The 26797-nt window shown below is 40.4% G+C and overlaps 1 protein-coding gene across 3 annotated transcripts in view; it reads left to right on the forward strand.

Moving 5' to 3' along the window:
• Positions 1 to 26797, forward strand: part of BABAM2 (BRISC and BRCA1 A complex member 2) — a 514378-nt gene that overhangs the window by 465439 nt on the left and 22142 nt on the right. For 2 of the 3 annotated variants that reach the window (XM_037812636.1, XM_037812635.1), the window contains exon 11: positions 16170 to 16323. In XM_037812636.1, coding sequence (XP_037668564.1) covers positions 16170 to 16323 — 154 coding nt within the window. Of the gene's footprint in view, positions 1 to 16169; positions 16324 to 26797 lie in introns of those variants that run through there. The other variant, XR_005213277.1, reaches the window with a different exon arrangement.

The raw sequence follows: 26797 nt of genomic DNA on the forward strand, positions 1-26797 counted from the left end.
GGTCATTGCGCTCATTGATGGACGTAGTAAAAGAAACATCCATACGTTAGAATAGGTGGAAGCCAGCTATTAATGAGGTACAGAATTCATTGACAGTGGAGAAGCTGAGCCAACCCCGTTCAAGAGTTTGGGGAATTGGAAGAGTGAATGGGCAGTACCTTGCAGGGGCCTGGTCAAGGAGGATACTTTTTGTGTAAGAGATTCATTGACATGAGAAGGAGTCAGTGGAGGAGAGGTTGAAGTTTGAGGGAAAAGAGACAATAATTGAAAGAGCAAAATCCTAGTGGCGGCTTATATCAAACCTGGAACACAAGTCAAGGATAAGCCTTGGACAAGAGGGAAGTCAGGCTCTTTAGAAGCAGAAGGAAAGGTTGTGAACAGAGACTGATGATCAGTAAGTGTGTGGGGAGGTAGGAAGATCCAGAAAATGGAGACATTTGCCCTTGAGTGCACATTTTCACTAGGAGGTTGAAAGCAGAATTATCTCTTGAGAATGAGGGTTTCAGGAATAGAATTAGGGATTTTAAAGAAAGGGAAAGTTTTGGAACAGCCACCAGAGTTGGTACAGCAAATAAGGGATTGTCCTAGCTCCAAGGTGCGTCGGCCGTGTCTCGCGGTAACTGTGACCAGGGGCTTTACCTCAGTGCTCCTCCAAGTGTGGTCCGCTGACAGCTGCTGTTTCCTGACTATGCAGAGACCCTACAGAAATGAGGAGTAAACATTTAGAAACTTTTATAGCAAATTGGCATTGCTGTGACATCCAAGCACATAATCATTTTTCTAGTCATTCAGTTTTATTTTATTTTATCCAAGTATCAGCTCGTGACAGATTAGAAATTAAAACAAACAGAACTGGCCTTTCTTCACCTGGAAGAGCTTGAGAAGCACAGCTCTGCAGCCCTGACACAGATTCCCTCGGCTCCTCTGTTTAGGGGCAGTGGCCTGTGGTCCTGCTCTTGTCCTGTCGTCCCATGACCAGCACAGCCTGTCCAACCACAGTATTTCTTGGCCATAGAGTTCGGCAACTCCTGAGCAAAACGTGGAAGACAGTGGAACACTCAGCTGGTGCCACTGGCCAGCCTAAGCAGCATCTCGGAGCCACTGTAGAGCTGGCCCTTTGCTTTCTCTGCCACCACCAGTGAGTAGGCAGCTTGGGAGGCGAGGGCTGGAAACATCCCTAACCGGAGATTTAGTTGGCCAGAAACCTCAGGGCAGTGCAGCGGTGATGCACAGCAACAAAGCAAGGCGTCAGCTTGCTTTAATTATCTACTAAATAAAAATGGCACATTATGAAACAAAGGCAAAGAAAACAAAACCTGAGCGGAGGCTGGTCTCTCTTCCTCTGAACCCCAGGAGTGTATGTTGCAGCCTCCTGTTCTGGTGCCTCTCACACTAGATTGTGGTGGTTCTGTTTACAGACTCCCTCCTGACGAGGCCTTCGGGCACAGTTCATTTTTGCTTCATCTCAAAATCTCCTAGCTTTGGCACAGGGGTTAGTGTTGATGGGGGAACCCAAGGGCTTTTAAATGCGCATACAAACACACTTTTCTTCCTTGACTTGTGACCTGCATTTGCTCCTCCTCTCAAACCTAATCATAACTGATTTTTAAATAGTTAAAATCCCATAGGTCATTCTTTGCTGTGCTAAAATTTGCTTTAACTCTCACTGGTCAAGAGTCCCCTGGTCAAGAAAGCTCACAGCCTCTTTGAGTTTCAGAAAAGCAGCTCTCCTCTTTTTGTACAAGTGTCAAACTGCCCTCCTCCTAATCAATTACATACGTGCACATATGTGTATTTACAGAGAGATGTACCTGCCTGTGTGTACATATTGCCAGAGCATTCCTTCGGACCCAGTTTCCCGCACCTCTCCTCCTGACCCGTGCTGGTGTCGGCTTTGACACTTCTTTGCTAGGGTAGATTTCACTTTAATTTTTCTGGGAGCTAAGGTTGAGCAGATGACTTAGCAGGTTGAAGATTTAAAGAACCAAACCTGTTTTTCCACAGAACCAGTGAATAAGATATCTAAAATGAACCAGTTGACCTATAGAAACAAAGAGACTTCCATCCCTGCAAGTATTGGTACGGGGTCATGAGTAAGGTGGGGCCGGCGAGCAGAGCTGGCTCCGAAGAGCAGCCAAAAGAAGGGGTTAATTCAGGCTGTGCTGAGGTGTGACCAGGTTTCAGCTTCTTGATTTAAAGCCCTTTGGCACTCTCTTTTTTTATTTCTAATCTGCTTCTTTTCGTCAGTCTTTAAGTGCTCTGTGTGTATGAACTTTAGCTTCTATATTCAAACCTTCATCTTCTACCCGCAACCTGAGGGGCTGTGCCGCACCCTGTTTGGAGGGGAAGGCTAGATAAGCCTCCCTGAGCTGGCCCCACCGGCTTTCAAGAGTGACATTTCTGTCCAGGAGACCTTGGTTAGTCCCTATGGGCTAGAACGAGGGGTAGAATTAAGGTAATTAAGCTGGAAATCAATGTGTAGGGCAGATGGAAAAGGAATTCTTGGGGGCAGAGAGAGATTATTGAAGTACTTCAGGTGTGAATTGGTAAGTATTTGGAGCTGGACTAAAACGGTGGGCACGGGAGGCCTAACGCAGTCGTACTTAGATTTAACCAAAAACATATTCAGCTGTATAAAATAGGTTGATATTAAAAAATAAATTGTCCCGCTTCTGTTATCCATGGCGGACATCGGCGTGTGGCCCCAGGGGCAGGACAGCGCCTTGAGGACTGTGCTGTGCACGTGTTGTACTCCACCGCAGGGAGCCATTTTAGAGATGGAAAATGGTGATTCTCAGGGTTAGAGCTTGGCAGAATATTCAATCCTTAAATTACCAAAGGGAATCTGTAATCTGATATGTAGGTGAATGGGGAGCAAGCTGTGGCTTTAATTTCAGACACATAGGTATGATCCTTCCCTGGTTGATAACGGAACTTCCAAACGGCATCAGCACCACTGGGCTTAGAATCTAAAGACCTGACTTCAAGGTCCAACTCTGTCACATAACTGAAATTCTAAAAAGCCACTTTCTGTTCCTGAGTTTCAGTGTTCTTGTCTGTAAATGGGATAATATGCCCATCTCGAAGGTTACACGGATGACCAAATGAAACAGTATTTGTGAAATCATATCGTGTGGTGAGCACAGGTGAGTGGTTAGGGAGGATATGGGGATTTTGAAGTCACCAGAGGGTATTAGAGGGTATGGAGTGGAGCTGAGGGGCCAAACCTTCAGGGTGAACAAAACCCTCAACTGCACTTTGGGGGTGAGGGGTGCAGACCAGGAAGTGGATGCAGCGAAAGAAAGGGGAGTAGCAGATCTGTACAGTGTTATGGAAACTGGGAGAACAGAAGTGAGAAACATGTCAAATACCATTAACACCTCTTAGATATGACCATAAAATGTTCTCCCAGTCAAAAGGAAGTAAACAAGGAAATTGAAACATCAAGATTGAAAATTCTTACAAGTCTGAGATCATTGTACCCTAGAGCTTAACTTGGTCTGAAAGCCAAACACATCATACTCCTCCTCAGTCAGTTATGGCTGTGCAGGTCAGTCACTCAGACTTTTGAGCTTTCTTGATCAGTGGTGGAGAACTGGCTTGTGTGTAGCAACCCCTGGCTCAGATGATAGAGAAGTGCCTCTGAGTAGAAGCTCCTTCCAGAATGTCAGAAACAAGCCGTGACTCTCATTTGAAGTGCTTGTGATGAAAGAGCCTGGGCCCTGCAGCCAGATGGAACCACCCCGTGTCTAATCTTGCCCCATCTCTTCTGTCTAATCTTGCCCCATCTCTTCTTCGCAGCTTTGAGCAAGTTCTCTGGCTTCCCCCAGGGACAGGCTTGCTCCTTTGTAAAAAGGGGCAAGAATCATTTGACAGAAAGCACCCAGAACATTGTAAATAGTGGATAAATGTTGATTTTTCTTCATTTTTCTTAAGTATTTTGTTTGTTCATTCCTATTAGAATGATAAACAAAACAAAACAAAAAATACCCTGCCTACCCATTGCCTGTAGTAGGAGATTTTTCAGATTTGGGTTAAGGAAGAACCCAACATCCTACTGTTAAAGCAGCTATTTTTGTGACAATTGTTTTGTTCCTGCAGGGAGGTTTACTGTGTTGCAAGTGGCATGGCACAATGTAGCTCACTGGACTTGGGGTCCAGACCCTGGAGTTCTCTGTGTGGCCACTGAAGCAGTTCACCACTCTGTACTTCAATCTCCTCATTTACGAAATAGATAGATGGTTTCCAAGGTCTCTTTTTCAACTGTGGTTTATTGAGTGTATCCTCTGTTATGACAAGACTCGGGGATTTTCTAAGTAAATATGTCATGTAACTGCAGTTCAGCCCTGCCCTGTAAGCACACCTATCCAAAACACAGCCAAGAGGGGAGTAGACAAAAGAGGTGTTGCAAAGTCCATACGTTTTACTCACAGGGAGGCTTCCAGGCCTGACTCTTATTATACTAAGAAGCTTGTGAGCTAGTGCCCACGTGCCTAGAAGCTCAGCCACCCAGGGAAGTTCTGTGGTCCACAGGCACTCCACTGCTGTAAGAATTCTCAGGGATCGCCTAATACTTTGGGGGTGGGAGGAAGGGGTGGAGGGAGCTGAGAGGTTATGGAGTGCAGACACTTAGCTTAGGGCTAGCATGCCCTGTTAGGCCTTGAGGTCACAGCTCTATGCCCACTCTGAGAAGAGATAGTCATAATTCTGACTTTGAGTCATTTAGAAGGGGATATGGAAGAAGTAAATGTGAAGTCTATCTTAGAAAGACTTCAATCACAAACAGAAAAAAAGAAAAAAAGTTTGGGAGTTTCCAAGAATAAACCCTTGGTTATCTGGAAAGCTCCACCATCAGGAATAGTTTACTGGTGTGAATATGCTTTTCTTAGGATGAACCTGATCCAATACCTTCCCTTGACAATGACCTTGTTCCTGTCATTTCGGATGAGCAAGTCGAACAACCCATTTAAGTCAAGGGCTTGCCTCAGCATGCTCATCTTTTGTTTACATAGTTTATTCACTTTGTGTTAGATGGGAGAATAATACGACAATTCTAAAGCATCAATTTAGGCAGCAATCCTACCTTTATCTCAAATGAAATTTCTAATCGGAATTGCTACCAAAGAAGAACATTAATTGATTTCCATTTTCCCCATCCCCCATCTGTTCTCATAGAAGAAATAATGACCAAGGATCTGGCCAAAAAGCAGCAACAAAACAAAGAAACCTGAGTAATTCGTAGACCAACTGTGCAATTGTTAACTATACAAAGTTGATTATATTTCCAGTCTTCTTTCTTCAAAGAACACAATCACTCACAAACAAGTAGTTTAGCCACAAAAGTCCTTTACCTTAGAGGAAGTCCCTGTGAGAATGGGGATAATAATACATTCTCAAAGCCCGAAGGAAAAAAAATGACTGGCCAAGTTTGTTTGTTTGTTTGTTTGCTTGTTTGTTGTTTGTTTTTTGCAAAGCAATAAAAGTGTTTATTTGGGATCGTAGAATTGCAATTCAGGGAGCCCAAACTTAGGTAGCAACCCAAATTGTGACCCATCTGACCAAGTTTTGATCAGGCTTCCTCTGTATTCAAATGTTTTCTAGCCTGTGGTCAACTTTTGCAGCAGGACTCCATTTGACCTATTCCTTAGAGCTGTGATTTTTTACATGAAAGAATAAGATTGTAGAATTAAAAATGAAGAGTTCCCTAGAACTCTCAATTTGCCTCAAATAAAAAAGATAAACAAAACTAAGTTGGAAGCATAAGTGAAAGAACATAGCTACTTTTGATTTGTGGGTTGTATTTTCCCAGTTGGAAGTCAGGTTTGGAAAAATAAATTATATAGACTCAGGTTTGTTTATTTTTTAATTGCTTCTAAGAGAAAAGTGAGTAATAATAGGTACCATGTATAAATACTTGCTACGTGCCAAGTGTTCTACATATATTCATTATATCCTGTAAACCACCCAACATTCTTGCAAGGTAGGTATTATCCCATTTTAAAGATGAGAAAACCTAGGCTCACAGACTTCAGTAAATTGCCTGAGGTCACCCAGGTAGGAACTGGCAGAGTAAGAATCAAGCCCAGATCTGGCAAATCCCAAAGACCATATTCTTTCCACTGTACCATCCTGTTCTTGCTTTCCTTCAGGTTCCAACCTTTATTTATCAAGCACTTTCTGTATGCCAGACACTGTACTGCAGGCTTTATGTGGTTTATTTTCAACCCTGGAGGTTAGAGTTATTTCCATTTTATGGCTGAGAAAAGAGGCTCAATTAATCTGCCAAAATTACACAACTACCTAGTGGGCTGGCACCCAAGTCACCCACCTCCAAAGCAAATACTCTTTTCATCTGAACACTCAGCTCCCCCAGGTAAGCTACACCTGCCCCAACCTCCAGACTGAGCTGAACCTAAGGTGACCAAAGAACACAGCACCTTACCCTCGAACAGTTCCAGGGAAAATCTCCCACACCACCTGTTCACTCGACTCTCAGTTAAATACCCCCGCACAGTATAAATCCGCAACAGAGAATGCTTTAGAAAGCATAATGTGCAAATCGAAAATAAGCCAAAGAGGGTTTTTCTGCATAGGGAATGACTTGGCAACCAGACCTTCTAACCCTGTCCTGTGAGGGAACTTGTGATCACTCTTGGGGGCAGTGGTTTCCAAGCACTGCCAGCTATTTGACTTAAACTGTGTCCCACCCCAATCTTCCCCTCAACCCCAAGCCTTAGGCCCTACTGTATGAATTGTCCACATAAGAAGTCAGAGTCATTTGAGAGAAAAATGAGGACTCACCCACGTACCTGCTAATGGCAAATTATCACACTTTCCACTCTTACATTCAAGAGCCTCCCTTGAATATAAGGGACACGTAAGTCTTAAGAGATGTTTTGTAGATGGTTAATTCCCATACTGAGAAGTGAATAACCGCTCTCTTCTAATAATAAGAAAACTTCTTTTTTATTTATGCATTATGCTTTCCAGAGCATTCTCCATTTTGGATTTATGCTGTGCTGGAGCATTAAAATTTTAAGAAAATATCTGACCCACTGGCGTGGGCAGTGTGAATTATTTCCCATAGAAATGTTCAAGGGTAACATTTCTCATAGAAAAAAGTCCACACTCTCTTTAACCGGGACCCTCTGGTACCAGCTTTCTCTCCCCCAACCTGCATTCCGTCCACCCCGCTCACCCCCATTCACGTGCCCTCACTTGCCTCTGCTGTGCCTGCTCCCTACTGTTCCCTGAGCCTGGGTCTCCCTGACCTCTCTCCCTCCTCCCAGTTGTGGTCCTCCCATTGCAATCGCCTGTCAAAATGCTGGTCATCTTCCAGGGCCCTGCTCTAGACCGTCTCATGTAATAAGCCTCCCTGGATGCTTGTAGATGGAATGTATCTGCCCACACCTTGCCCCACAGCGGACGCTGCCTCCATTACAGCCTCCCCCTCGCCTTGCTTCCTGGGAGCACGGTTAAGCCTGGGCCAGCACTGCAAGGGGGGCAGCTGGGCCTTCCGCAGCTTGGCCTCCCCGCTAGCGTCTGGCGCGTAGTAGATGCTTGGGAAATGTTTGTCAAATTGGATGCATGTTGCTGTTGGTGCCTCTAACTTATAAAGTTCATGGCTAGATCCTTAAAAAAACGCTAGATTAGTTTGAGGAATTTTTTTTCCTCATAAAGTCCTATTAGTCATCCTTTACACTGGAGTAATCACAATATTTCAAATTTAAACCTGCCTGGTTTGTTCTAATGTTTCAAGGCTGGAATTGAAACTGACCAGTCCTTTTCTTTCTAATCTTCTACTTCTGGCACATTGTCCGTGCATTTTTGAAATTAAAAGCTTGTGACTGTGTAAGGACTTTGCCAAGTTTTTCAGTGCCAAGAATTTTGCATTTGAATAAATTTTATTTTATTTAAGAATTCTTTTATTCTTGTATTCAAAATATTCCCTAATTTAGCCAGATTTCTTTTTTATTCCTCCCAGGCCAGTAATTTTGTTTATTGTGACTGAATTCTTTTAAAGATAGAAGTTAAAACAGTACCTTATGCTATTTATGGTATTCTCTTATTAGATTTCTTTCTGCACCTAATAAAAGCATGTTTTCTTTTCTCCTTTTGTACATGTCTGGTTCAGTAAGCATTTCCTCCCTTTCATAATCAATGCAGTTACTGAATTTGCATTGAATACCTGCTGCGGGTCAGCCCCGTGCCACACAGGCAGAGGATGTAGAATCAAGACAGGTGCACTTCAATTGTCAGCAGTCCAGCCAGGAAGAATGTTCGTTGGTCTGTATGGACAGAGGGAATGGAGATATTGCCCAGGGACTGAGTAGGCAAGGAAGGCTTCCTGAAAGAGGGTGGGCTTGGACTGTGTCACAGATTTGGGAGCAATAGCAAGTTGCAGGCACTGAACAGGAGCCAAGCCTAAGGAGGGTATGTGTCAGTGCAGCAAGGGGCCAGAGTCCACGTGGGAGACATATCCAGAGGACACAGAAACCAGGTGGCGTAGCAAGGCAGGTGGCCCAGCGTGCAGCAAACAGTCCACCTCCAGAAGTGTGGGTCCTCAGTTCCAGGGTGGCCCCTGGCATGTGGACTATGCCCGCTGACATGTGATCAGTGAGGGAGGGGATGAAGCAAGGGGAAGGCAGACAGAGAAGCAGTCGGGGCAAGGAAGGACGCCCCCAGTCCCAGCCTCAGCCGCTGGTATTCTCCTTTCGTCCTGGTGAGGGCCACCCCCAAGTGAGCCCTGTGGTGGGAGCATGCAGAAGTCTAGGACAGAGGCATTTTCCTAACAAGCTGAGCTTGATGAGCATGAACCCAGATAAACCCAGAAAAGGAAGGAGGGCCCTCCAAGTAGGGAGGGCAGCTTGGCCCCAGAGCTTCCTGAGGCCACCATCTGCTTCCTTCATCTTTGGGTCACACCATGTCTCACCACGTGCACAAAGCTCCATGAAGTAGTGGGAAAGAAAGAAAGAAAGAAAGTGAGATTGATAAAATAGGGCAGGTTATGAGTTTTCTGAATTGAATATATATGAAACCAAAAGAGCCAAATAAAAAGTGGAAAATTGTTATTTCTACACAGTATCGAATGCTTTATTGACTTCCTCCCTCTCTATGGAATATTCCAAGACTCCAATTCCAGTTCAACTTTCAACCTCCTGGATGCAACGTGCAGTCCATCTCCCCCACAGAGCTCTAACCTCCAGCAGTCTCCCCCTCCTCTGCGTGCACACCACGCACAGCCTCAGCCGGCGCCTTGCGAGCTGCCTGCTGGTACCTTCTTGCCCCTTCTGCCTCCTTTTCCAGACCATGAGCTCGGGGCACGGGCAACTCACTCTTCCCAGCACAAGACCCTCCAGTTGTTTAGCCAGTTTGGGAGAGAAAGAAGAGAAGACAGGAGGGACCTGGCTGAACAGCTTATTGTGCCAACCTGACGGTGCGTTCTCGTGAGGTTCTATGCACCTCATAGCAATATGTTAATTCACTAGATTCTGGTTTTTATGCCCCTTTTTCTTCTGTTCGTTTCATTTGTCTTTACAACTTTGGTATTGTGTTGTTGTTGTTTTTTTCTGAAAACCATTCAACTTTCCTGACCCTTAGTTTTATAAATGTCCCATTTTTTAAAAGAATAGTTATTTGAAAAAATAAAAAAGCGACAAATACAGCGATCGTATAAAACATACCTGTGTGCTTTAAAGAGTAATAAAACAAGCACACCGCTGACTTAAGAAGTAGGATGTGAGGCTTGTGCCTTAGAAGCCCTGTGCCTGCCCCTCCCAGAAGGAACCACTACTCTGCATTCTGTGGTCACTGTCCCCTGGATTGTATTGATAGCTTCATTGCCTATATATACTAAAAAAAATATATCATCTTTCTTCTATTTTTGCACTTTGTGTAAATGGAATCATGCTGATTGTATTCTGCTGCTGTGAATATTAATGCCCCATTTTGTAAAACCTTCTAAAATTATAAATATTTAAAGCTTACAGAAATGTATAAAGAATGCTAAAACAAATACCTGTGTATCCCGCTTAGTCAAATCTTCAAAGCCATTTTGCCGTAATCACTTCTCAGGTTTTTTTTTTTTTTTAAACTTGTCAGGGTTTGTTGATTTTTAAAGAAATAACACATTGTCAATTCAGTTGAAGGTCCCGAATGCCCTTTCCTGACCCATTCCTGGGCCTCTCTCCTTCCCCCTTGCCGCCTGAATTTGGTATTTCTCATTCCCATGCATGTTTTTATTCTTTTTCTAACACAGACATTCATAAACAGTATGTAGTATTGTTTGCATGCTTTTGAACTTTGTAAGTGTATATTGAATATTGTTCATCTCTAACTTGCTCTTTCCACTCAACATTATGTTCTTGAAGTTCATCATTGTTGGTACATGAGGCTCTTGCTCATTCATTTAAACTGCTCTGGGGTATTCTATTAAATGAATATACCGCAATTTATTTATCCAGTCTCCTGTGAATGGAGATTTAAAGTGTTTTCCAATTTTTGTCATAACAAGCAATGCTATAGCAAGCCTTTTCCTACATGTCTTCTTGTGCACGTGTGGTGATTTCTGAGTTGAGTTGCTGAGTCGTGGAATGTGTTCATCTTCGTTCTTACTGAGCAAGAGGTCACAGCAGTTTATGTCCTCGTTAGTGAGTGAGAATCCCCCCTGTTCCACAACCCTGACAACATGTTTTTTAAATTGCTTTCAATCTAATAGGTCTGAAATGGAATCTTATTAAGATTTTAATTTACATTTTCCTTAAATGCTTCTTTTTTTTTGAGTTTGCAGATGAGAAAATCAAGTTTCAAAGAGGTTAAATATATTGCCTGGTAGGAAATGGTGTGGCCAGGATTTGAGTCCAGTTTTAGTTGACTCCAAAGCCTGAGCTCACCTTTTCCCACCATACCGTGCTCTCTCATTCCATATTAGGAGTGCTTGCATTTACAGCAAAATTCAAGAACCTTCAGGTGTCAGGTTGTTCACATTAAAACCCCAAAGGTAACCTGTTCCCATGATCAGAGCACATAAAAGATAGTGAAAAAATGAACATAGATTTCTGCAGATTGATAAATTCATTTAATAAAATCTGGGTAATATTTAGTCTCCCCTGTCACTTAAATGAAAGGCGGTGATGATAAAAGGAGTCACCATTTGATTTTAATACCATGAATAGAGATACTTCTGAATTGGAAAACCTTCTCTTTCTTGCAGACAAGTATTTTGGACATGTGGTGTTTAATTTTCTAGTGGTGAGAAACCATGCCTCTCAAAGATTTAGTGTATAGTTAGTTACAATTGGGGTGGTCAGTAAATAAGTGGCAGTCTTCCCGTACTGGTTGTGTGCCCACTGTGAGGGTTGCCTGGGAATGAGTTGTGTCCAAAATGCTCTTAGGAAGAGTCAACCTCAGATGGAATCATCGTTACAGGGTGAGTTTACAGCGAGTCAACAGGGGTTAAAGCTATTCCATAATGAGACCTCGAGGAACTGGGGAGGCCTAAGGGGTCTGGAAATGGGAGCATAGCTATAACCACCGCAAAGTGAATCCAGGAGTATCTTCCCTACTAACCCAAGAACACAGGAAAAAAGCTTGGAAAAATATAGTCAGAATGTTTGGAGAAATGAAATAATGGCTGACTTGTGAATAATGATGAAAATATTTGATGATGTGACTCCCAGGGAACCAATTATGGTTAACCCCTCACTTGTCTGGCATTTTCAAGGATTGAACTATCCCACGTAACTGAATTTTCCAGAAAACTAAAACTTTCCTATTTATATGCCTCAAATGCTTTTTAACCATGCTTCGTGGTAATATTTCTGAAATAGATTATACAATTATCCTGCCTTCCTGAACAGAAGCTACAAGAAATAAATTAACATTTCCATGGGTGCCGCTGACAGCATGTATGAGACCTGATCAAAAGAGGTTTAAGCAGGAGGGACTTGCAGTGTCCTCACAACAAGAAATCCAGAGGTGGGCATCCAGGGATGATGGATTTGGCAGTTCAGTGATGCCAGGCTCTGGCCTGCCTTCTCTGTAATTCTTTTGACTTTCCCCTAATGGTCACAAGATGTGTGCCACAGCTCCAAGCCTCCAGACCTCACATGGTAAAATCTAAAGCACCAACAAAGCAGGGGCTTCCCCTTGCATGTCTTTAATCAGAGAGGAAAATACATCTCAAAAGACCCCTAAAGACTTCCCCTTGGATCCCATTGGCAGGGTTGAGTCACCTCTCCATGCTTTGGTTTTAAGGAAGACTGAGAGAGTAAATATCCAGAATTTTCAGATTCTAGAGTGGGAAGAGGACTCTGCCCATAATTTCTTAAGAAGGATGGAGAATGGCTGTTGGGTAGGCCACCAACAGCGTTTCCCACCTTTACCAAGACTGGAGAACAAACACCACTTTGTGTGGCAATAGCCTGAGAGATCATGGAGCAACTGTGTCCCTCCACTAAACGGCCCCAGGCTGGGATTCTTTTTGGCCTCATAAGTCTGCTTTTATTTATTCTTCTTTCTCTTTCCTTTGTGCCAGACTGCTAGTTATCACTACTTGCTATTAATTTGCTTTTTACTCATCTTGCCATAATTAGATATGTTTTCTTTTCCTGGAAAAATCATGTAATCAAACTTGTTAGACTAGTGCCCGAAATGTTCTGAGTATGTGGCATTTCTTTTGGCTCTTCAGGGTCGTTTTTCCATTTTTGAGAATTTGGGATAAGTAAGGAGTTTCTAAAGAGTCTTATGAATTTTAGATACTACTTTAATGAAATCTTAATGGTGAACGTATAAGCAAAGGGGACAGTTATGTTTGTTTAGAAGGGAAGCTAAAATGGCATCTGTCCACCTGAGCCTCAGCCTGGTTTGGAGAGAGACAGTCAAGCTTATCGGTGCATTCGGCTCCCTCCCAAAGCTGCAGGATGGTTTTGGCATGGAGAGCTCCCTGAGGTCTGGGACTGCGACCAGTGGACCGGCACACAGCAGCCACTGTCCGGCAGGAGGCTAGGAAGGGCTGCCGCCTGGGTGGACGGCCGATGGCGAGAGGCAGAGAGTCCTGTGACTAAATCCTGGGAACTGCCCAGGTGGTGCAGAATTGGCTTGTTTCAACAAGTTCTTGAAGAAAGTAATGCTTCAGAAATGGTTGTTTGAGATTCTACTGAACAAGTAGGGACCATCCCTTCTGTGGATAGAGAGCTGACCAACATTCAGATTTAGAGAGGAAGAAGAAATAGGAAGCAGTTGTCAAAATACTACTGACGATGAGTAATTGAACCAAATGGAATGACTTCTCCAGGAATACAAACCTGAGCCACTAGGGAAGTTGGAGTCTAAGGAAGCAAATGGTTAAAATATGCATTTCTGCAGAAAAGACTAGGCGTCCAAACTGCTTCGAACCCAGGGGGTTCCTTTAGGGCAAGTTAGCTGTTTGAAGGCCAAAAGTCCTTATTTCTCTCTGCACCAGAAAATCGTGCCTTAGCCTCTAAGCTCAAGTTAAGTGACAGAAACATTTGGGAATAAGGAAAACCAGTGTTTCAAAAACTATTCCAACTGCTTTGTACCATTCAAATCATTCTTACCAGAAGAATGCAAAGTATTTCTCATAAATATCTTAGTAGTTAACTCATTCTGATGCATAAACATTGTTAAAGAGGCCATCCTTTTGTTGACTCCTGACTGACAGAGATGGGATACAACTTAGTTGAGCAAGAAATTTGTATCTTTTCAATTTTATTTTCACATGTGAATTTAATAAGTGAATTGCTGATTTTATGTCTGCAGTGCTCTGACCCTTCCTGCTCCCCTAGTAATGCAGCCACTGCATGCACAGAAGAGGGATTCAGATTTTATTATTGGTTTCGACTACACGTAGTTAGACACATCTCCATGGACAAATAATCATATATCAACACTTTGGTCATGGTACACATCAGCATATAACTTTTTTTTAAATTCAATTTTATTGAGGTATATTCACATACCATGCAGAGCATATAACTTTAAAATCAGAACTACTCACTTGCCTAGGTAAATAAATTTGTACTTATATTTTGGGTTGTTTCTGATGCTAACTGGGCATTTAGGAGGTCAGAGAGGGTGATTCACAGCTAGCTGAGCACACCGTTTCGCACAGTATCAAAATGCTAATACCAGTAGCTCATTTTCTACAAAACAAAAGACAAGAATGAAAAATAGAATACATTCTAAAGCCTAAAAAGCCAGTGAATTGAGAACCACATGGACTGTGGTATTGTCTCCATTACTTTTGATACTGAATGGTGACTGTTTACTTGATATTTGTGCCTTATTTCCATTTAGTTCTATTATTTAAAATTGTTGCATTTTTAAAGGGACGCTTATAAGTTAAATACTTTACTGCTATTGATAATTGGTTTGGTGTTAACCTGAATCTTGTTTTATATTTTGTAACTTGTACATAATATAAACATAGTTGAAGTCAAATTAAAGTCTGGATGAATAAGCATTTTTTTCAAAAATTTATTAGGGGAAATGAAATGGGTAATCAGAAAAAAACGATAAACTTGAAAGTGACTGATGATGGTCCAGATCATGCTTTGTATATGAAAGGATTCAAAAGAGAGTTTCTGAATTGAATTTTTTATAATTTAAATGTGTTTGTTTTCATATTTTATATTGTTCCTACATGTATTAAATCTCTGGCTTTGGCGCAAATAGACATGTACTGAGACTGCCTTATTGAAGTACTTGGAAAATGTGGCAGAAGAGGGGACATTCAAAACCTTGACACTTTTCTTTGGTTGCAGTGTGATTCATATGCAGAAACCCCCTTCAGCATTGAGTCACTACCACTGGATCAAACATACACAGAGGTCAAAGAGGTCAAAAATCGTCTGGAAGATTTTTTGGTTTTTGCTTTTTTGTTGTTGTTGGGTCTTTTTGTTGTTTGTTTGTTTGTTTAAGGCAAACCTAATTTTTTCCTTCAAGAAGGCATATTGGGTATTTACAAGGCCTAGCCCAAGTCAAGAGTTCACACCAGACTGGGGTGGTGATAAATGTATAACTATCTAGTATGTATTTTTTAAATACATTTTTCTCATGTACCAAAAATATGAACCTTGTACACCCTTCACAACGGAGACTTTAGTTTATTAAATTATAATGGTGACACAGGAGTAGGTGTGAGCAGGTTTTACCAGCAACCTTGAGGATGGGAGGCACTGGGCCGCAGTGGGAGGAGCTTGGGATTAGAGCCCCGCCTCTAACTATGACATGAGCAAGTTGATAAACCTCTTGAAGTCTCAGGTCTGCTCCTCTGTTAAATGGAGATGGTAAAAATAATGTATGCCTCATGGAGTTATAAGTATCTTTAAAAGTACTCTATAAAGATAGAGAAGTCTACACATATTTTTATTTTTGATAAATGATTGTGCTTGTTCTTTGTCCTAGAAGTTCACACAGACACACATATATACCTTTAAGAAGGTGCTCTTGAAACAGTCTGTATCTTTAAAGATGGTTTGCCTCCACTAAAAATAGCAAATCATGTTGGTATTAAAAATTGGATTAAAGAACCCCAAAATGAAAAGGTAATGAACATAATACATATTAGCAGCAAGGATTATGTTCAGCCTGTACTTATAATAGCATCTACATGTAGTGCTCAATGAGTCCCTGTTGTATACATTAAGAACCTGTCACTACTGTAGTAAACATCGTATTTATGAGATAATACACATGGGAAAAAAAAAAGAAACCGCTGAGTATCAGACTTCACTGCTTGATTGGAAGTAGAGTGATAACATTTTAAATTTTTTCTGGTGGTCCAGTCACCATATCCTATAAAATAGAAAGGTTATCACCTGTCCCCTCTATCCCCTTTCCAAATCCATTCTTCAAGGACAGCCTCAGTCCTACCTCTCCCACCAAATTATAGATGAGAAAGACAATGCCCAATCCTTGAAGAGCTTATGGCATGATAGAGACTTAAGACAGGTGCAGAGCCAACTCCACTGTGGAATACTCGATAAAGTAAGTTCAGCTGTCTGGGGGCACCCAGCCATATGTCCACCCTAAGCTTCTATAACCATTTCATAGTATTCTTTCAGCACTTCCACATCAGATTTAGCCAGAAAAGTGTCTTGAGATGCGTTTAAGCCCTAACTGTCTTTTCCTTTCTTCTTTCTTTGCAGTTGACCTGCCCCTGTTTTTCCCTCGAGACCAGCCAACCCTCACCTTCCAGTCTGTCTATCACTTCACCAACAGCGGACAGCTTTACTCCCAGGCCCAAAAGAATTATCCCTACAGCCCCAGGTGGGATGGCAACGAAATGGCCAAAAGAGCAAAGTAAGTGAAGCCATTGTTATTTACTACAGAAAGGAACCTTTTATCTGTTCCAGGGGTCGGCAAGCTATGGCCCGCAGGCTAAATCCTACCCTGTGCCTATTTGTGTTGATAAATTGAACACAGCCACGTCCTTTTGTTTACTTTTTATCTGTGACTCCTTTCATGCTGCAGTGACAGAGTGAGTAGGGGTAACAGACCAATGGCCTGCAAACGCCTGTTTGCTGTTTGGTCCTTTGCAGGAAAGTTTGCCAACTCCTGATCTAGACCTGTATCTGAAAGTGTTTCCTTTTCTTTCTGTTTCTGTTGTCCTCAGAAACGGCCAGGACTGCTCTTTTCTTTCTTAATGGATTAAAGGATTTATTAGAAACCTCCCCTCTATTTAAATTAGAGAAAGTACTATATGGGAATTAGATCTATGGATAAATAGTATCAATGGAGGAAATTTTCATATTTAGAAAAAAAAAAACGAAAGTTTTAGGTGGTAGTAAGCAAATGGAATTTCTGCTTAGTGGTCAATACATGGACCCAGTACCTAGTTTTTATAGGGCGCTGGAATCGCCATGAAGAAACACGTTCAATTGCTTCATCACACCTCCGCAGCAGGTACCATGGCCACTGCCCAAAGTAAGAATTGCATGTTCCTTGATTGAATAAATGGCTACAAAAATAGCTTAGAGCCAGTAAAATCACTCTGGACATAGTCTGAGAATTTGTAGAGGTTAAGGTTAGAATTTGGAGTTTAGAGGTGCAGCTATTACTTGCAAACCTCTCTGTCCATTGTGCACGGCAGTCAACCTCAGTGATGCAGAATGAGTAAATGTGGAAAAGAGGCTGAGTGGTTTTATAGGCAAGACTTTAGTATCTGGAGGAGCAGTCTTCACAGACCATGGCCTCCTAGATTGATACAGCAGTGGCTCAAAATCACAGTTTCCAAAAATAAATTAGAGAATGCCGTGTGGTTGTCCCTTTGGACAGCCATGTTCTCACACCTGTGATACCAGCTGAAGGATGAGCAGATCCAAAGATGCACACAAACCAAGAATTCCTATTAAGCATCCTCTCCATTCATGCGTCAAATGTTTATTGAGCATCTACCATGTTCCAGGCCTCGTGATCTGTGCTGGGGATAGAGTGGTAAACACATGAGAAACTGCCTGTGTCTTCGTGGAGCTTATAGCCCAGCAAGGAGATTAAAGCCTTTGTCTTACCAAACTTCTGACAGTTTTACTAACAAAGCCTGGCCTTCCTGGACTGCAGTGCTCTTGATTAGTCGGACTTCTTACCCCAGCCTCCCCCTACCCACTCCCAAGACCTCCCTCCTCCTCCCCACAGGGCACTGCCTTCTGGCATCTTCTATACTTTCTAGTCAGCATCTTCACTTAGAGCAGGCTTGGGGCTCTTCTAAATGCTGACAGAGTAGCTTTTTTCTTTTTAGAAAAACAGACCTCACCAGATTCACATGTGGAATCCAGAGTTGTTATCTGAAACTTCACTGTGCCTTCTCTCCCTGTATTTTCCCTTTTTTCCATGATGCCCAAGTCTGAAATCTATCTAACAAATAAAAACATGTACAAGTGCAACTAGTAACAATGATGATGGCTTACATATATTGAAATACAATTGAAAAAAAGGAATTATAAAGTATGTTTTATGTTTGAGTGTTGCAATTGTTTAATTTTCTGGGCTTTCCCCAAATATACATAAGATCTCTTCTTAGAAGATGGGCTGTTATTTGTGGTATGTGCTGTGGAGTCTGAACCAGACGTATCTTTGTGGTTTCCATGGCAAAGCTGTCTTGTTGTGTGTGTATGTGTCTGTGTGCGCCTGTGCATTTTTCTTAAGTAGACATTTTAGCCTGTATGAATTGCGTCTTTAAGGAGTTGCAGACCACAAGCCTATGATTTCAGTTTAGGAATATCGTAAGTGAAGCCTGTTTATCTTAGCAGATGGGTTCGGAGTTTCAAGAGACATTTGCTTTATGTTAACACCAGTCTGAAGAAAACATCTGAAATAACCTTAAAAGAATCTGCTTTCTACTGTAGCAAAGATGGATCCATTTTAAATGTAATAAAAGAGAAAGCCAGCAGCTCATGCTAGAAAGAAAAAATAGTTTAAAAGCTCCATTCCGAAACTGAACAGAGTAACTGCTCTGGGCTGTGTCAGAGGCCAGCTAATGGATAAACACAACCAGGGAACTGTCCTGCAGTGTAGACTTGAGATTGGTGGAAAAGGCTGAAGAGAAAGGACAGAAAGAGAAAAAGGTCAACTGCAGCATTCCTAACACGCCCTGTTTCTTTGTCCTGTGAAAACATTGTATGTACAGAGTGCGTAAAAGGCTATAATTCACTTGGGCAGCCCTGCCCATGACATAAACACTCTCATGGTTTATGAACAGCAGTGGAGCTTTTTGAGTGGAGTCAGCTGTTTATTCCCTCCTGTAGAGCAAAATTCTAAACACGTGAACTTAGAAAGGACATTTCCTGGCACCGACCAGGTCCTTTGCTGCCACTCGTGCTTTATGCTCTTGGCCATCCAGCAAACCTTCTCTCTTATAAGTAGGATACCCTATAGTGGGTGAGCACAGCCTTTGGGGTCTTGTAGGCTCCAGTCTCTATTGCGTCTTGTAAATACTGTAAGCTGTGTGGCCTTGAGCAGGGCTGTTAACCTCTCTGAACTTCTGTACTCCCCTCCCAATTCAGTAGGCTTAATGTGAAGGGTCAGTCAATGAATTTGCATATGACAGACCCTTGGGCTTAGCTCAGCCCTTTCCTTCACCCTCTCTACCCACTCAAATCCCTTATCCTTCAAGCTTCTTCTGTGAGTCTTTCCCCATCCACTTTCAACCTGCAGGCAACTCTTTCCCCTCTTAGCAGTCTTATTTGACTGTTATTCTTGTATTGCTCTGAAATATCTTTTGTACTATTGTTTGACTTTCTCATCTTCATTTATGTCTCATTGCCTTAATCAAATTGTGACTTCTTTGAAGGGAAAGGTTTTGCAAAAATATCTCTTTTTTATTGCAGTATAATTTAAGAATATCTTTTGATGAGTTTTGTTGAGAAGTTCCCTTCTACCCTATTCCAATGAGTCTCCTCACACCCACGGCAACTGCTGTCCTGGTTTCTATCATAATCTTAGTTTTTGCTGTACTAGGTACTTCCATAAATGGAATAATATAGATTGTACTCTTTTTGTACCTTGCTTTCATTCAATGCAATTTTTAGATTTATCTCTTATGGCATATGTTAGTAATCCATTCCTTTCTTACTGCTGATAGCATTCCATTATACAAACATACCATCATTTATTAACCTGCTCACCTGCACGTAGACATTTGGGTTGTTTCCAGTTTGGAGCTATTGTGAATAGAGCTGCTGTGAACATCTTGTACAAACCTTTTTATACACATACATTTTCCTTTCTTTGGGTGAATACCCAGGAGTGGGTATATGTATGATTAACTTTATAGGAAACTGACAAGCATTTTCCAGACTGGTCATATTATTTTACACTCCTACCAGCAATATGCAAATGTTCCAGTTGTTGCACATCCTCACCAACATCTGGTATTGTCGGTTTTTTTAATTTTAGCTATTTCGAGGGGAATGAAGTAATACCTAATGTTTTTTTTAATTGTTTGGGTGGTTTTTTAAATTTTTCTTGTGGTGACATATAGATAACATAAAATTTCCTACTTTAACCACTTTCAAGTATATAATTCAATGGTATTAATTACATTGACAATGTTGTGCTACCATCACCACCATCTGTTATCAAAGCTTTTCCATCACTCCAAACAAAAACTCTATACCCGTTAAGCATTAACTACCCACCCCACCTCACCCTTGCCCCTGATAACCTGTGATCTGGTTTCTGTCTCTATCAATTTGCACTTTAGGGGTATTTCATCCCAGTGAAATAATACAATACTTGTCCTTTCATGTCCAGTTTATTTCACTCAAGATTCTTCCATGTTGTTGCAAGTATCAGAACTTCATTTCTGTGTGTGTGTGTATGTGTGTGTGTATGCTATGTTTTGTTTATCCATTCATCTGTTGATGAACACTTGAGTTGCTTCACATTTTGGTTATTGTGAATAATGCTGCTTTGAACATTGGTGTGCAAATATTTGTTTGAGTCCATGCTTTCAATTCTTTTGGGTAAATACCTGGGAAGTGGGATTGCTGGGTCGTATAGTAATTCTGTCCTTAACTGTCTGAGGAGCTGCCAAACTGTTTTCCATAGCAATTGCACCATTTTACATTCCCTCCAACAGTGTTCAAGAATTCCCATTTCTCTGAGTCCTCATCAACACTTTTTATTTTCCATTTTAAAGCAATAGACATTCTAGTGGCTGTGAGGTGTTGTCTCTTTGTGGTTTTGATTTGTGTTTCCCTAATGGCTAATGATGTTGAGCATCTTTTCCTGTGCTTATTGGCCAGTTGTATATCTTCTTTAGAGAAGTGTTCATTCAGGGTCTTTTCCCATTTTTAATTGGGTGATTTGTCATTTTATTGTTGAGTTGTAAGAATTCTTTATATATTCTGGATATTAAACCCTTATTAGATATAATTTCCAAATATTTTCTCTGATTCAGTAAGTTGTCTTTTCACTTTTTTGATAATGTCCTTTGATGCACAAAAGTTTTTAATTTTGGTGAAGTTCCATTTATCTATTTTTTCTTTTGTTGCCCATGCTTTTGGTATAAAGTCTAAGAATCCATTGCCAAATACAAGGTCCTAAAGATATTCCCCTATGTTTTCTTCTAAGAATTTTATAGTTTTAGCTCTTATATTCAGGTCACTAATCCATTTTGAGTTCATTTTTGTATATGGCGATCTCATTGTGTTTTTAATTCCTATTTCCTGATGGCTAATGATCTTGAGCATCTTTTCATGTTGTTGATTGACATTGGACATAAACTTCTTTTGTGAAGTATCTGTTCAAATCATGCCTATTTTTAACTGAGTTGTCTGTAGTTTTATTATTGAGTTTAAGAGTTCTTTATATATTTGTCAAATATATGTATTATGAATATTTTCTCCTAATGGGTGGCTTGCCTTTTCATTTTCTTAACAGTGTCTTTTGACAAACAGAAAAATTTTAATTTTTATGAAATCCATTTTATCAGTGTTTTCTTTTTATATTAATGCTTTTTGTGTCCTAGGGATTGTCTACCCCAAGATCATGAAGAAATTCTCCTATGTTTTCTTCTAGAAGGTTTAGTTTTTGCTTTGACAGTTAGGTCTTTGAGCCATCTCAAATTAATTTTTGTGCAGAGTGTGAGGTGGAGGCTCAAATTCATATTTTGGTTTATATGTATGCAGATACTCAGCACCTTTTGTGAAGACTTTTCCCATTGAATTACCTTTGCACCATCAACAAAATCAATTGATTGCCTATGAGTGAGTCTATTTCTAGATACCCTGATCTGTTCCGTTGATCTTTTTGTTTATTTGTACACCAATACCAGTAATTCTTGAAAGCAGGTCATATAAATCCTCCAACTTTGTTCTCCTTTATTAAGATTGTTTGGCTATTTTAGGCCCTTTGAATTTCCATATAAATTTGAAAAGTAGTTTGCCAATGTCAACCAAACAAACAAAAAAAAAACCTGCTGGCATGTTGAGGATGGTCTTGAAGCTGTGGGTCAACTAGGGGAGAATTATCATTTTAACAACATTGTATCCTCCAAGTCATGAACATGGTTTATTTATGTCTTCTTTAATTTCTTTCAAAAATGTTTTGAGATTTCATTGTAGAAATTGGGTACATTTTAAAAATGTTTTTGCTGCTACTGTAAATGGTATTTTTAAAATTTTATTTTCCAGTTGTTTTTTGCTAGTATATAAGAATACAAATGATTTCTGTATATTATCCTGATGTCCAACAACCTTAATAAATTCACTTATTATTTCTAGTAGCCCTTTGTAGATTCCTTAGGATTTCTAACATAAACAGTCGTGTCATCTGTGAATAGCTGTACTTATTTCTTTTTCAATCTTTATGGTTTTTTATTTCTTTTTCTTGCCTTCTTGCACTGACTAGGACCTCCAGTACAATATTGTAATAACCCCCAGTCTTAGGGGGAATATATTCACTATTTTTCCATGATGTTAGAAGTAGGTTTTATGTAGATCTTCTTTATCAGATTGAAGTAATTCTCTTTCTATTCCTACTCTGCTAAATGTATTTTTTTAAATCCACAAATGGCCTGTTGAGTTCTGTAGAATCCTTTTTCTGTATCTGTTGAGATCATACGGATTTTTTCTTTATTCTGTTAATGTAGTGAATTACATTAATTTTTTTTTAGTTGAAACACACCCCATAGCCACCAAATATACATCCCCCCTCCCCACTTCCCCATTCCCTGATAACCTCTAATCTATTTTCTGTCTGTATTTGCTGTTTTAAAAATCCCTTAAAAGTGATGCCCTTATGTGTCAACAATAATAATTTTTTAATGGTAGACCTATCTTGAATTGCAAGGATAAACACGTCTCAGTCATGATATAGTATCTTTTTTTATATTATTAGATTTGACCTGTTAAAATTTTTTACTTCTTTGTTCATGAGTGCTATTCATCTGGAATGTTTTTTTCTTGTGTTGTCCTTCTTTGTCAGGTTTAACAATTATCAGCACTTATAAAATGAGTTTGGAAGTTTTCCTTCATCCTCTGGTTTCTATAAAAGTTTATGTACATTTGTATCTTTCCAAATGCTTGATAGAGTTTTCTTTATGGGAAAAAATTCAATTTCTTTACTACATTTTTTTACTTTTTCTTGTACTTGTTTAAGTTGTCAAATCAGTTGGTATAAGATTGTGCATAATATTCTCTCATTGTCCTTTTAATATCCGTAGCAGTGTACCCTCATATATTCCTTATATTGATACTTGTGAGTTTTTCTTTCTTGTTTTTCCTCCATCAGTGTATCAATTATCAGTTTATCATTTTACTAATCTTTTTAAAGAAGCTACTTTTGGCTTATTAATTTTATCCATGGTTTATTTTCTATTTTATTAATCTCAGCTTTTCTTTATTTTTTCCTTCCCTCTACTATTTTCAGTTTAATTTATTCTTTTTAAAACTTCTTAGAGTAGAAATTTAGTCATTAATTTTAAGCCTTTCTTGTTTTTAGTATAAGCTTTAAAAGCTATAAATTACTCACTAAGGTTTGCTTTAGCTGCGTCCCACAAATTCTATATGTTGTAATTCCATCATCATTTTGTTGAAATATTTTCTAATTTCTCTTGTGATTTCTCTTTGATCCTTGGGCTATTTAGAGGTGTGTTGCTTAAATTTCAAGAGTTTGGGAATTTTTCTAGATATCTCACTGTTACTGATTTCTAATTTAATTCCTTTGTGATGAGAGATCATAATTTGTATGATTTCAATCCTTCAAAACTGTTGAGAATTATTTTATGGCCCAGCATGTGGTCTGTCTTGTTGAACATTTCATGTGCACTTGCAAAGAATATGTGTTCTGCCATTTTTTAATTAGTACAGTATCCTATATACATATTAAATAAGTCAGGCTACTTGATAGCTTGATAGTGTTATTCAGATCTTCCATATCCTTACTTTTTTTTTTAATTCAATTTTATTGAGATATAATCACATACCATACAGTCATCCAAAGTGTATAGTCAGTTGTTCACAGTACCATCATAGAGTTGTGCATTCATCACCCCAATCTATTTTTTGAACATTTTCCTTCTCCCAGAAGAAGTTAAAATAAGAATAAAAAATAAAAGTAAAGAATAACACCCAGAACACCCCCCCCCACCCTATTTTTCATTTAGTTTTTTGTCCCCATTTTTCTACTCATCCACTGGATAAAGGGAGTGTGATCCACAAGGCTTTCACAATCACACTGTCACCTTTTGTAAGCTACATTGCTATAAATCGTCTTCAAGAATCAAGGCTACTGGGTTGCAGTTTGATAGTTTCTTACTGTTTTTTATTTCTGTTTTTGATGGGGTTTTTTTTTTCTATCTATTCATTGTATCACCTACTGAAAGGAAGTGTTCAAATTTCTAGGTATGACATATGTCATCATCATCCCTGGAGGAAAAGAGATTTTTAATTAAAAGATAGCAGAGTCAGCACTGAAACTTTCACCTGCACCCCAGTAAACAGTCCCCTAACCTCAGTGTCTTATCCAGCGATTTTGAAGTTCCAGGCTGTCCCCCATCCACGGGCTGCCATCCCCTATGACCATGCCTTATTGTGGGCAACACAACCAATTTGAAAAGTAGAAAAATTTCATCCTTAAGAATTTATCCACAAAAAACTAACCATCACTTAAAAAAAAAAAAAAAAAAGATGAAGAAAGAAACTGAACACATTAGTGACCTTGGTATCTTGTGCACAGTTTAGACCTGTCTAGAAGAATGGGTCAGATGACTTTTGTAATCCTTTCTAGTCTAGTAAATCTATGAATAGATGGGATGGTTTTTTTTCATGGATTTCATTGTAAAAAGCATTCAGGTTCATCCTAGAAGCCTTCGAATATAATTTAAAACCCCAAAACAGCTACAATAAATGTCTTGTCATACATTAAATCCATTATATAAATAGAATTATTAAAGACTTTTACAAAATACCTCCTAGTCAGTACCTGGGAGTAAGTCATCATGAGTCTTTTAAATCCATTTGTTGTTTCTCTTCCTGACTCAAGGTCAGAAAGAGATTATGTTCTTTTTATCTTTCTTTCTTTTTAATTAGAAAAAATTGTGTGTATAAGAACAATCATGCACAAAATACAGAATTTCTATACACCACCCCACCAACAACAAACTTGCATTGGTGTAGAACATTTATTGCAATTGATGATAGCCCATTTTTTAAATTGTAGTATTAATTAAATACCATAGTTTAACTTTAGGGTCCACTGTTTGTATAGTATAGTTCCATGGATTTTTATAAATTTTTATTCTGTTAACCATATATACAATCTAACATTTCCCCCTTTTTAATCATATTCAGATATGTGTTTCAGTGCTGTTAGTTGTGTTCATGATGTTGTGCTACCATCACACCGTCCATTACCAAGACAATTCCATAATTCCAAATAGGAACTCTGTACTTTTTAAGCCTTAACTGCCCATTCCCTATCCGTTCCTGTCCCACAGTAACCTAAATTCTAGATTCTGACTTTATGAATTTGCTTATTCTAATGTTTCAAATCAGATGTTATGTTCTTTAGAAACCTATCTAAACTCTCCCAAAGCAGTCCATAACTTCTCCTCTTGATCATCACCATGTATAGTTTTATCATTTGTCATTTAATTGTCTTTGCAGTGTAGTTTTCTCTTTCAAGAATTAAAAAAAATAAGTGTGCATTGTGGACTATTTCAATAGCTTTTCATTATTAATACCCTAATATTCCCAAATACACTGATTTAGTCTTCTAAATAAAAAAATAAAAATAGATGTTCTCCCTTGATTCAAGAGAAGGGATGGTAGATATCCCCACCAAATTTGCTACCCATCTCCACCCCCTACCGCGGCCTCCAAGGCACCTAGAACCCTGGACTCCGTGGAGCACAGGTGGAGGTCCCGTTTCTCTAGGGAGGACTTCACAGTGCTGTCTGCAGGGGCCCCAAAGCCTGAGAATCCTTTGAGGACTGGGAGAATTCTTTTGTGGACTGAGGGGTGTTCATGGAGTGTAAGTGGTTATAATCGAGCCAATTCTCTAGGAATTAATCACTCACTTCTTCACTCCTTCTTGGTAGCTCCTTAAAGTAGCGCACATTACCCTTTGGGTCTGTTAAGGTTTGTCCCTGGAGTTGGGCCACTCCATAGTCCCTGTGCTTGGTAACCAGGCCTGGGGAGCCAGGTGGCCTAGCTCTGCAAAGCGCCCTCCTCATCACCCCCTTATCCACCTACTCAGTGTTAGGGCATGTCCTGACAGGGAAGGACTTTGTGCCTCTCTCTGTGACCTGCAACCCATCCTCCCTCCCCCACCCCTCCCCATATGTCTGCATCCCTGGAACCAGCACCCAAGGGTAAGGGCCCAAGGAGGAAGGCAGGAATTGTGGCCAGTTATGATTGCTCACCCACATCCCCACTCAGAGCGGAGCTGCTCTGGCAGGAAGGGCAGCTGGCAGAAGGGAGAGGGCTGGGGTAAGCAGAGCACTGGGGCTGGGCCCCCAGGAAGCTGTGCCTGAGGGGCCCATCTGGGGTCAGACCCTGTGACAGACCCTGCAAGCCCAACTGCTGCTGTGATTCATGGATTTTCTTTTTTGTTTTGCTCTGAGTTTCCTAGGAATAGTTCCCTTTAAAAAAATCCCAACCTCATTTCAGCTGAACTGCCCTCGGGAGAGAAGAGGGAATTTTCCAGACCCTGAGTAGGATGGCTTGGGCAGTTGGAGCCCCCTGAGAGGAGCCTGTGATGGCAAGCTGACCAGGGACCTGGGGGGGGCTGTGGTCAGGAGGCCTGCGAGTCACCCTGTACCTCGGGGTTCCTG

Source organism: Choloepus didactylus, chromosome 20 (assembly GCF_015220235.1).
Source record: "Choloepus didactylus isolate mChoDid1 chromosome 20, mChoDid1.pri, whole genome shotgun sequence".
Lineage (NCBI taxonomy): Eukaryota > Metazoa > Chordata > Mammalia > Pilosa > Megalonychidae > Choloepus > Choloepus didactylus.